The following is a 13,786-nucleotide window of genomic DNA, read 5'->3' on the forward strand; positions in this document are numbered from 1 at the left end:
AATGGTGATTAAATTAATAAATAAAATTATGTATAAATTATATATATATATATATATATATATATATATATATTACAATAACTAATTATTTAATTTAATAACTAATTATACAATTGTATAAATATTTAATCTATATATGATTTAGATAATAATATGATTTTATACGATCAAATTAATGTTTTAAAATATTAATTTAATTTTGTACAGTTTTAAAATATTTTGTGTTTTGTATAAAATTCATTCTAGGAATTTCATTTTTTAGGACGAAAAATTTTATTTATTAAGAGAATATGAGATCCAAAAAATTATAATAATTAGAAAAATAAATAAATGAGATTAAATAAATATTTAAAGTAAAAGACAAAATGGTTTCAAAATTATTTAATTATAAAGATATTATATATATATATATGTCGTTAAAATATTATGAGATATTGTTAAAAGATGTTAAATATATTTAAGTGACCATTAATTATTTAAAAAGTATTTATTTAGAAAGTTATTATAAGAAACGTAATGATTTATTATTTTAAAAGATTTATTTTATTTAAATGATGTTTTAGAATATAAAAGATAAGAGATCATTTTGAAGGATATATAAAGTAATTATTGCACTATAAATGAGTTATATATGATGATTATTTGTTAAAGGGATTTATTGAAAAGATATACGATTTGTTACGTGGGTGAATATGGTTATATACATAAGATTTAAAAAGATTTCCTAAGAAATAGAAAAAGAAAGGTAGGAAAATATGTATATGATATTTTAGAGTTATTAGAAAGACAACATAAAATCTCTTAAGAATATCTAGGATTTTAAAGGTGAGAATGAAACTTACAAATATTTAAATGAGTAAGTGAGTAAGTGTTATGTTATGAGAAATAATGTGTCTTAATAGATTGAGGGAAAAGTTAGAGTAAATTCAAACACATAGGGAGAAACTTTGAAGTTTGCATACCAAATTCAGATTATGGATGTTAATATTTTTGTGATTGTATGAGTTTTGATATGCATTATCATGTTTTGTGTTAATGATTAGAGGAGTGTGAATATGTTTTCATGAGTGTTCCTAAATATTTGAGGAGATCTCCATGACTATTACGGTTTAAGCAGGTCTCCATGAATGATACCGGATGATTGATGTAATATATACGTGATATTAATGATTATGTGAATGTAATATTTGTTATATTAGCTTAGCATTTTGTTGGTAGTTCTATTTCCACATGCGATAATAGTGTCAGTTGGCATTGAAGCTTATGATGAAATAGGTTTAGATGCACAATAAGGATAAACGAATGAAAGTTGGAATGAGTTTGAGCTAGTAATTTAGAGTTTATGATTTTCTTCTATTTATGTTAGTTAAAATAGTTATGTAAAGACAATTGATTTCATTGACTTCTCCCTTTGAAAGTAGTACTTATGGTATATTTAAGCATTACACTACTCAATTTTCTTTAAAAAAAACATTAAAACTTCATGTTTTCCATAAGTTTATTAGAAATCATTAGTTGTTAATAATTAGATGGCTTAAAAGTATTAGAAAAAATTGGAATGTTACAAACAGACCATAAATACAAGGATATAAAAAAGAAAAAAAGTGTAGAAACTAATACAAATAATAATATTTGTTCACATTCTTATCAAATTGTCCGCATTTTGTCTATAAAATCTTCTGCAGCATGTAACTACGTTTATGTTCACTGTGATCACTTCACTCTTTTTTTTTTATCAGCAAAGAATAAAATAAATTAAATAGAATACTTGAGGGGTACTCTAACCCTTATACAAAAATGTAGGACAAATAGATGCAATAGCTTAGCATCATGGCTCCATCAAAACAAAAAACCATTCAAAACTAAATAATCACAATTTGGAACAACTTTGTGATCCACAAACAAAGGGGGCAAAGAGTATGCTACCTAAAACACAGACCCCTACCAAATTTTCGAATAATATAATAATAATATACATTAATCAGACCGCATTCTTCCTAATGTCAATACTTTAAACGTTTGAACACATCTTCCCCTCATAGAAGGAGGATAAATGCATCCAAATGGCCCTCTAGGAGAACAAGAAAGATTAAAGTACGCTTAATACATTTCATTCTCATTGCATTTGTCAAATTGGGCAATTTCACTTCTGACCCAAAGGAGATTGATCAACATGTACTATTATATTTATGATTTGTCATGGTCCCTTCGTCAATAGTGACCTGTATAAGCTTGTCTAGCACACTTAAACACAAAACAATTAATCATATCACAAAGATTTTAATAATACATAAGAAGAAAGAAACCAATCACTATAAGAGAACATAACATATGGATTTTTATGTTTCATCCAAACCCAAGTTGTTACCTGAAAAGAGCAAATATCTCCTCTTCTATTTTTTTTTATTTTCTAATCTACATTTATTTCCCCTTAACAGTTAAATAATTGTAGCTTTGTGTAAGATAGGGTTTTGCCTTCTGTATCAATGTCTTCAGAATAGTTGTGTTCTTCCGGGGATAATCCATCACCCACCCTTGAAACTTTATATCACAATCATCGCCCATTCAATCGCGAGTAAGTATCTTGGGTTTCTGCAACGGCTTGGTATGCTTACATGACTCTTTTATCGTAGAAGATAAATTTGAAGAATTTTGGGTTCAGATTTGGAATCCTGCCACACGGGTCATGTATAAAGACTCTCCGCATATCCTAAATCTTGTTCTAGTTTGTTCTAGTGATGAATGAGGAGAAATTAAAATGAATAAGTTAGAAAAATTTTTTTACGATCTAAAGAACGAGACTTGTAGTCATTTCCGTAAGCCTCATGGCACTCTAGAAGTGAGCCTATTCTGCCTGTGCTTAAGCTTTTGAAAGGGTTGTTTGTGTCTTTCTCATTATTATATTATGAGGGTAATTTTGTTTTTTTGGTTAAAGAAGTTTAGTGATGAAAAACTTGATGTGTGAGAATGATGATGTTGTGCAAACAGATATACAAACCATTTTTTTTTGGTACAACATCATCAGATACAATAGAATAGCCATTTCTTTCCTTAATTCAACACTGCTATGAAGGTTTGCTGTCATTCTCAAATTTGTAATTATAAAATATTAAATTTCGTTAATTTCAAAATTTAAGTGATTGGACAGTTAACACAATATATAAAACAAAAAAGTAGAATTGAAAAGATGAAATTTACCTATGATATAAAAACTAAGTCAGCAACATATACATACCAGAAATATGTCTATACCAATGAACAAAAATTTAGAAATACCATCGGATTTTAAAACTGCATTTAAGATTATTCAATAATTTTTGGATCTCAAAATATATATAACAAATTTTCAAATTTTTATGTAATAAAAATTCATTAGTAGATTGCATAATTCAAAAATAAATTCAAAATTGTATAATTCGTCATATATATTTCTAGATTACTCAGTTTAGAGACGTATTACGAATTTGAAATTGTAGAATGTAATATGTACGTAATTCATACTATATTTTGAAAATTACATAATTTAGAATGAATTTTTAAATTATGCAATACATGATGATTTTCACTCATGAAAAATTGAGACTTTTGTCATATCTTCTGATAGAATAATGGTTTCTAACATTATTTGTTTAATTTTTTAATAACAATAAAATAGATTTTTTTAATTAGAATAATGGTTTCTAACATTATTAATTTAATTTTTGAACAACAATAAAATAGACTTTTTTAAAACATTAAGAGATCAAATTAAATTTTTGAGATGGATAAAGAGATTAAAACATCTCAATCCTAGATTTCAACCCTCTTTTTAGTTGAAATTCCTAAGTAAGGCTTTGTTTACCAATACCGATATTATAGATGTTTCCATGCATCTTCTTACCAGCCAACCCATTTATTAGAAAAACCTTATATATCCATCAAGTAATATAAGAATTCTCAGTTCACCGTGTCAACACAATTTTTTTCTTTTAATTTTGAAAATATTTAAATTATCCATTTTTTAAAATTTATGAATTTTAGTTTTAAATAAAAATCATATTATAAAATACAAAAAAAAGAAAAAACTTTTAATTTGAAAGCAAAGTTTTTTTTTTAATTATTTAATTTTTCTTTGTTAGTAAATTGTATTGATCATTAGTAAATGTATTAGTCCGTGAATCTTTAATATACACGTATAAACAAAAACTTTACTATAAAATATGCGGAGAAGGATGATATATTTTACGGTTTAAGTAATTATGTGTTTAAATTTGTGCATCATTTGTTTGCTATTATCTATTTTTATTATATTTTTAAATTATGATTTTGAAAATAAATATTTCGTACATATAGACAAAAAGTACATATTTTTTACATTTTTTTAATGTTGAAAATAATTAATGAAATACAATATATGAATAAGTAAAATAATATATTCTTTTCTTTATTTTCAGAGTATTATCATTTAAAAAATAAACAAAACGAATACTTTTATTGTTTAAAAATAACAATATTGTTATAAAATAAAGCTAATAACAGAAAAAAAAAAAAAAAGAATAGATGATCAAAGGAATAATAGACGATGAGAGGATAGGAAACAACTATTTTGTGTCTCTTATAATTGATATGAAGTACTATAGATATAACATGGTAACTTATAGAGGATACAAACAAATAAGTAATATAAAATATTTATAATGAATCATATATGAGTAACTCTAATGTGACAAATCCAAAATTTTGTCATATAATTTTTTTTATAGAATTACTCATATAATTAATATTCATATGATTTTTTTTAAGGATTGAATAAATTTTTAAAATTTAAAATATAATTAGGAGTAAAAAAAATATGATATATATATATATATATATATATATATATATATATATATTAAATAGGCAAATTTATTTAATTATTATTATTATTATTATTATTGCAAACACACTGTAACTTTGTATTTTTTTTTTAGAAAATAAAAATATTGTATTCGTATAGAAAAAGGTAAATAGATTGTAATATATTGTGTTGTTAAAATAAATTAGTAAATTGTAATATGTTCTAAAGTTACTTCTAATCTAATATATGATTAGTTTTTGTGTGTGTGTATATATATATATATATATAATTACTTTTAATATATGATAAATTTACATAATTTATTTAATTTTAAAATATAATAGAAGGAAAAACAGAAATTATATACAGGGAGAATATGAATATTCTATTATATATATTCTAAAATACAGTTAATGGCAAAATAATGATAAAAGAGTAATTAATGATAAAAAATAATTTTTGTGATTGATATATTATATGCAATCATTTGACATGTTATTTAAATGGTAATTAATTTAATATTGAACTTTTTTTTTCCTTAAGATTGATTTATAAAAATAAAAAATAATTAATTAAATAGATGTAATTTTTTTCTCGTCACATATACAAAACAAATCATATAAATTATTGAGCTTCCAGTTGTTTACTATAGCATGATGAGGGTGAATATTGTGTGTGCATAAATACCATTTTATTCTCAATTCTTTTTTACTTTTCCACTATACATAAATAATAATAATACTAATAATAATAATAATTATTATTATTATTACAATAATAATACTAATAATACTAATAATAACAATAATTATTATATTATTATTAATTATTATTGTAATAATAATAATAATTTATTTAAATTATATATCACTACTAAAAAAACTTATATTTTCTCCTAATTTTGTTTTATTTTTTTACAGGAAATACTTACAAATTTTGTTATAAAAAAATTGTAGAAAATTGCTGCCAATTTTTTTGTAAAATATTTTGTATAAAACATTTTTCGCAACAAATTTTGTAAGAAATACTTACGAATTTTATAATTTTGTAAGAAATAATTACCCACGAAGGTTGTCAATTAAGATTCTTATAATAAAAAATAGCAGAAAAAAGCTTTTTCTTACAAATTTTTTTAACAAATTTGCAAGAAAATTCACATAAAAATTCTCATGTAATATAAGAATTTTTAGTACTGTATCTACGATCTATTTCAACTTAATTTCTACCAATTTTATTTTATTTGAATTTAATTTCATCAATTTTAAATTATAACTCATTTTATTATAACATAATTTACATTAATTACATTTTTACTTTAAACTACTTTTATGTCAAAATGTAAAATATAATCTTTCATTTTTATTAATTAAAACATATGTTTTAATTTATCAAACATATCTCATTATTTATTGAACTTTATAAACTTTCATCTTATTTTCCTTCATTTACTATTTTTCCCTTAAATCTAAGCAACACCACTTTTACTCTCATCATCTTCAAATCTATTAATTTACTTCCTAAATTCATTTTCAAACACAAACAAAAGCTTTGAATTTTGTGTGGAAAGAGGAAAATATTCTTTCTTAAATTCTCAAAAAAAAAAATACAAGCTTTGAATTTTGTGTGGGAAGAAGAAAATATTCTTTCTTAAAACTTTCAATAGTTGTTTTAATTGAGTATTTCTTTAAAAGCATTAGTTATCGAAATTAATGCACTCGATTTGTATTGAATAGTCTAATAATGACATAAATTGGAACGTTTGTATTGGTATGCAGTTAATATTAAATGGTCGTTTGTATTAAACATTTAGTGAAAGCGTGTGGGACCAACAGATTTAAACATCTCAAAGCAACTTCTTACCATGGAATTTTTCTTCCTTTTTAAACCACTTTTATTTCCGAGTTTTAACAGAATATTTTTTTTGTGTGCTTCTGGGAAAAAGATATATGAAATGAATTATTAAAAAAAAAGTTAAAAGTGGGAAAGAGGTTCTTTTGGATCTCTTTATTTTTTTAGAAAATAGAAAAAAAGAACGATGGACAAAAGTGATTAGTATAATGTTGTATTGTTAGAATAAATTAGTGACGTGTAAAGGAAAACGATTTTTTGACTATTAAATTTTGATAACTTTCTCTTATAATTTTAGGTGTTATTTTTTAATTGGTTTTCTATTTTTATTTTTTTTCATTTTCAATATTAAAAACCAGTTAGAAAATAACATTTCATGTTATAAAAAAAGATTGTAAGAGAAAATTGTCAAATTTAGTAGTAAAAAATATTAATGTAATTTGTTAAAATTTGTTGGGTGTGATATTATCATTTTCAATCGTATTTTTTCATCTTCTTGAGAAAATTGAATGCGTGTGGGGTCGACATTCTGTCTATAAAATTTTGCAGCATGCAACAACTTTTCATCTTCATTGTCACTTGTTTTACTTCCTGTTTCTCCATTTTTCAATATGCACTTTTTTTTCTTTCTCAGTTAAATATTTGCACGTAGAGTAGGTTTTTCTGCATCAATGTCTTCTCAGAATAGTTGTGTTCTCTCCTAAGATATGATCATGGAAATTTTGTCGTGGCTTCCTGTGAAGGATCTCCTGCGATTCAAGTGCGTTTCAAGATGGTCATCTTGTCACAAATCCTGCATTTGTGAAACTTCACCTTCAAAGGTCTTCAAAAAACACTCACACCCTATTGACCTTTGAAGTCTGGGACAAAAGAAGGGATTATGCCATAGTTTGTCCTGTACAAGATTTACTTGACAACCCATCATCCACCCTTGAAACTTTACATCACAAACATCTCCCATTCAACCGCAGTTACACTATCTTGGGTGCCTGCAGCGGCTTGGTATGCTTACAAGATTCTTGTATTGAAGATAAATTTAAAGAATACTGGTTTCGGATTGGGAATCCAACAACAAGGGTCATGACTAAAGACTCTCCACATATTCGTCTTAATCTCAACGATTATAAACATCCTTTCATGTTTGGATTTGGGTATGATGAATGGAATGACACCTACCAAGTTGTGCTATTGGATAATAATAAGAATCAATCGCAGAAACTGGAAGTAAGAGTTTGTTGTTTAGGAGATACTTGTTGGAGAAATACTTTAACTTGTGATGTTGTTGCCCCTATGATTGGGCTTCAAAGTCATGGAACTTGTGGTGCTTTTGTGAGTGGGACTTTAAATTGGTTAGTATATCCCAAATCCCGCTGTAGTGATGATGAACGAGGAGGAACTAAAATGAACGAGTTAGAAATATTTTGTTACGATCTAAAGAAGAAGACTTGTAGTTATTTTTCTATGCCAGATGGCATTTTAGAAGTCCATCCTTTTGACACTGAGCTTAAGGTTTTGAATAGTTGTTTGTGTCTTTCTCATCATCATGATGATAATTTTTTTGTGTGGCTAACGAGGGACTTTAGTGATGAAAAATCTTGGTCAAAGTTGCTGAATTATAAGAATAAAGGTTACTTGTTATTGCTGTCGACATTACATGGAAATAATTTGTATCCGTGAGAAATATGATGTTGTGTTGCTTGCAGATACAGGTTTGCAAGCAGAATTTACCTTGTTCAATATCAGAGACAATAGAATAAAGGTTCGCGAAATTTATAACGAGAACAAACAATCTCTTTTCTCTTATGATTATGTTCAGAGCTTGGTTTTTCCGTGTAGGAATTAAGTAGCCTTATTGATAGTAATTCAAGGTTGTGAAAGGGATAGTTGAAGGGATAGAGAAAATGTGTAGATAGTAGAGTGTGAAAGTAGTAGTTGGAGAAGTGTATTTGTAGTTGAGAGTAGTTGTATTGGATGTTGTGTTAGTTGTTCTTGATGTTACAAAATGGTAGGATACATGGGTATTTATAGTCCCATAGATTATTCTAGAAACTCCTAGCTAGAACTAATGCAAATACTTCTAGATTTTTCTACATAGTTGAATGTTCTTGATTTTTCTTTCTATCCTAGGCTTTTCTCCAATACTCTAGAAGTTTCTTTACATTTCAATAACTCTATCTTATATTTTTTTAGATTCTTCTAGAATTTGCATTATACTTTAATACTTATGGTTGAAGAAGCCACCCGAGATTTTTTTCTTCAATACTACACTGCTATGAAGGTTCGATAAATGTGCTGTGAAGGGTTGTGTAAGCATCGTTCTACACTGTCAAGTTAAGGATCATATGAAGTAAAATAGGCTTTTCGTGACTAAAATCAAAGAGTACTATAATCAAAGAGTACTATGTGGCTAATTAGTCAGTGGTTATGTGGTGCATTTGGATCCAAACCAATAGTGTCTGGTGTATAAATAGCTTCTATGCATTTGGATGGTATACCACATGTACCTATTACATTTATATAATTTGTTTTCTAATAAAGAAATTGATACTATTAAGAGTAATAGTAGTTTTTGTGGTTCCATTTTTTGTTTTTTTTTAACTCTCTAAACTCATTTTATTTTCATATTCCATGAGAATGTTTTTGTAAATTTATTAAAAAAGTTTGCAAGAAAATCCTGCTATTTTTTCTAAAAACTTTAATCGGCAGGTAATTTGTGTGCATCTCATCACATCAATGTCTTCATCTCAATGTTCTCCCGTTGTTCCTCAAGAACTCATGGTAGAAATTTTATCAAGGGTTCCAGTGAAGGATCTCATGCGACTCAGGTGCATATCAAAATGGTTGAACACCCTCGTCTTCGATCCGACATTTGTTAAACTGCACCTTCAAAAGTCTTCCAAAAACACACACATCTTGTTAACCTTCAGAGACTACGAGAACGATGAAAGCAGGTACTGTGCAGCACCATGTTCCTTACAAAATTTACTTCACAACCCATCATCCACGGTTGACGTTTGTCACCGATTCAACCACGATTACACAATCTTGGGTGTCTGTAACGGCTTGGTTTGCTTGCAAGATTCTTACCGTGGAGATGAATTTGAAGAATATTGGGTCCGGTTTTGGAATCCATCCACAAGGCTCATGGGCGAAGATTCTCCACACATACGTATTCGTTTCGGTGATCACAACTACCCTTATTTGTTTATGTTTGGGTTTGGCTACGATGATTGGAGTGACAGATACCAAGTTGTTTTTTTGGATAATAAATTACAGAAAATGGAGGTTAGGGTTTATTATTTAGGTGACAGTTGTTGGAGAAACACCTTAACTTGTAATGCTTTCCCTGCGTTGAGTGTTCATGGAGCTTATGTGTGTGGCCATTTAAACTGGTTAGCACTTCCCAAATGCGGTCCTGGGTATCGCTGGGGAACTGTTACAATCAACGAGTTAGAAATTTTTTCTTACGATTTGAAGAATGAGAAATGCAGTTATTTGTCTATGCCTGATGGTCTTTCTGAAGTGCCTCCTCCGGATGTGCCTGTGCTTGAGGTCTTGAAGGGTTGTTTGTGTCTTTCCCATCATCAAGGGACTTGTTTTGTTGTTTGGATAATGAGAGAGTTTGGAGTTGCAAAATCATGGACACTGTTGCTGAATGTAAGTTATGAAGATCTTCATATTCGTGTTCTTCATGGCTTTCCAGCTCTTCCAGTGATTTTGTGTTTGTCTCAGAATGATGATGTTATGTTGCTTGCAAGCTACGATAGTGCGAAATTTATTCTATACAATAAGAAAGACAATAGTATAGATGGTCGTGAACTTTTCAATGACGACAAGTTTTTCTTTTGCTCGTATGACTTCGTTCAGAGCTTGGTTTTGCCATATCGGAATTAAAGTTGTCTTATGTTTTCTCAGATGAGTATGTTAAGTTTTGTCAGAGGTTTCAAAACCTCATCATTTTCATGTGAATATATGATAGAGAGTGGTACTAGTTTGGGTGGTTCATTCGATCTATCATTGGTTATGAATAACATGTTGCATTAGATTTCTAAATCCTGTACTTTTGTGAAACTAGTCTCTAGTGTTAAGAGTGCTTAAAGATTTTATATCCTTTCTAAGAGGTTCCTTGTAACAGTAGTCCTTTATGCACTTGGAATAACCAAAAATGACTTTTTGTACTTGTGTTATATTTTAGGAAAAATAAGGGGATATAACTACTTCTAGCTAAGTAAACAAATTATAAAGGTAAAATGATATGAAAGATCACATATATGTGCACTAAAAGGGGAGTCTTTTGGCTCAATGATCGCATAAAGATTTCAAGAATAACCTTTCTTCTTCAGTAATATCTTCTATTTATAAGATTAGAAGAAATAGTCATCGAGAATCTTCATATCCATTTTGTGCTTCAGAGAATATATTCTTCTTTAAGTTGCTTATGTCCATGTCCAAGTGTAGAGATGCATGTCTCTTCTTCAAGAAACATTATAATATATGGCATGACTTCTCAGACCAAGGTAAGATAGTTTTTATGCTCTTCACAAAGTTGACATTCAATTTTCTAAGGTTATTGGTGGGAAGCAAGTTTAATGTGTATTTTAAAAGATCTTTGAAAGAGTCAAGTCTTCGCGAGATTCTCTTGTAAGACAAACATAAGAAGCATTCTCTGCAAACATTTTTCTATACCTAGGCATAAAGGTAGGGGCAAATCATAGAAAGAAAGTTTTTTGGAATGATATGATAATAAATATAAGAAAGAGATTGTCTAAATGCAAAGTAAGACATCTATCTTTGCAGGAAAGGTAATGTTAATAAAATCTATAATTTCTACCATTTCTTTATATTACTTATCTATCTTCAAAATGTTTGTTAGTGTGGGAAAAATTAGTAGAAAATTACAGAGAGTTCCTATGGGAAGGGGCCACGAAGGTAGGAAAATTGCATGAGTTATGGGAGTGTATTTGTAGAACTAAGGAAGATGGTGGGTTGGGAGAAAAGGACTTGGACAAGTTCAACATAGCCTTGTTAGGAAAATAGAAATAGAAACTAGTTAAGGAAGAACCTAGACTTTGGAAAGATATTGTGCTCTCCAAATATGAGTTTTGGAGAACATTAGATGATAAAAAAGTTTGTAGTCATGACTCATGATAGTGGGAAGATATTACGAAAACATGTGAAGGAGGGTATAAGGAAAATTGGTTTGATAGAAATATAAGATGGAATAGAAGGATAGGTAATAAAATCAATTTTTGGGATAATCTATGGCTAGATGAAATCCCCTTGAAATAAAAGTATATGAGGTTATATACAAATTCAATCTCAAAGAAAGCAAAGTTAGTGGAGACCGAATATTGGAATGGAGAAAATTGGGTGTGGAACTTACAATGGAGAAGAGAGTGGTTTGAATGGGAGAAGGACACAGTGGCAAACCTCATGAGAAAGGTAGAGGGTACTATAATGCTTAGAGATAAAAAGGATGAGGAAATATGGAATGGTGACAAAACAAAGGTGTAAACCGTGAAATCTGCATATAAAAAATTATATAAGAGTAATGGAACATAACAAGAGAATTTGTTTGAACTCTTTTGAAAAATGAAAGCATTACCATCAGCCATATACTTTGCATGGAGGGTTAAAATTTAGAAGCAATAGTGTCTAACCCAAACTATTTAAGTAATTATACCATTCTAGATCAAACCCTTACTTATTAGAGCTCTCAACAAAAACCTCGATCCTTATGTTTAATGTTCATATAAGCCACCAGATAATAAAAATCCAGAGTAAGCCTCATTGTTCAAATATTAGAAAATAGTAAAAAACTTATATCATATAGTTTTAGAATAAACATGAACCAAAAATTACAAGAATACAAAATTAACAAGTCAAATGTTTTTAATTGAACAAGGGTCAAAATGCCGAATAAGAAATTGGATTTATGCAAATAAAATATACAATGTGATATTTTATAACCCTAATTTATTAGCATTGTATATACGTTAATACATTTAATTATCTTTATTAAATTCATTTATATTAGCATTATTAGCATTGTATATATACATGTGAAAGTGAGTCGGTGGGTTAAAAATAAGTGAGCCTAACCTATCTCACTTTATGATGAATCATAAATTTTGCAACTCGACTCAATCCATCACGGATTGGTGGGTTAAGTAGATTGGCTCAACAATCCACATAAAAAAATTATTTATTTATTTTTAAGTATTCAATTTTTTAAATAATTTTTTAAGCAATTCATGAGATGACAAAATCACAGTAAAATCAATAACCAATGTCTTCATCATGCTCACTACTAATATATAATGAATTGTTTTTAAGAAAGTCTCCATATAGTCCAAGAAAACATGACTAAAATTACACATTTTCTGTCTTGCTATTCAACAAAATATAAATGAAAAAACTACACATCTTTGTCATGCTAATTTAGAAAATTTTTTTATAAGACGGTTGCTTAAGTAATTTATTATAAAAATTATAGTTAAAGATTAAAGTATCAACATTTATAACTTGACAATCAAATTAATTAAACATTCACACTATTCAAATATTATTGAGCAACATACTATTATTTAAAAATATGAAATTGTGAACCTATATATTTAGAAGTAGTAAATATTTATAAAAAAGTTTAAAAAAATGTTTGTGGGTTAAGTGGGTCAACCTACCTTCAACGCGGCTCGAACCGTTTAACCCATGGATTAAGTGAACCGGGTTGAGTTCAACCAACCTTTAAAAAAATTGAATTTTTCTCAATCCAATTTGAGCTGACTGATGGGTTGGAACCCATTTTGAAATCTTTAATTGTATATATGTTTCTAACATTTAATTCTCTTAATTAAATTCATTATTGAAATTAATGAATTTTAAAATACATTAAATGCATTCTAGAAATTAATTACTTGGTAAAAGTTAAAACATTTGTTTATATATTACTTATTATACTAACCCAATTCGGAGACTACGTGAGAATGAATTACAAGACAAATTACGTACAAGGAGTTACTTTTGGAATATAGGGGTGAACAAAGGACACCTTAATCCAAAATTTATTTTTTTGATAATGACATTCTAATAATTGAACAATCAACTTTTATAATAAAT

At 27.7% G+C, this 13,786-nt stretch overlaps 1 protein-coding gene across 1 annotated transcript; it reads left to right on the forward strand.

Annotated features, from left to right (window-relative positions):
* The first annotated feature begins 9,254 nt into the window (after positions 1–9,254).
* On the forward strand, positions 9,255–10,599 carry LOC114184524 (F-box/kelch-repeat protein At3g23880-like). The gene has a single exon (XM_028071832.2). It carries the CDS (start codon positions 9,401–9,403, stop codon positions 10,559–10,561), a length of 1,161 nt encoding a protein of 386 aa, XP_027927633.1. The 5' UTR covers positions 9,255–9,400; the 3' UTR covers positions 10,562–10,599.
* The last annotated feature ends 3,187 nt before the right edge of the window (positions 10,600–13,786 follow it).

Source organism: Vigna unguiculata, chromosome 5 (genome assembly GCF_037176805.1).
Source record: "Vigna unguiculata cultivar grain cowpea cultivar isolate G323 ecotype 2 chromosome 5, ASM3717680v1, whole genome shotgun sequence".
NCBI classification, from domain to species: domain Eukaryota; kingdom Viridiplantae; phylum Streptophyta; class Magnoliopsida; order Fabales; family Fabaceae; genus Vigna; species Vigna unguiculata.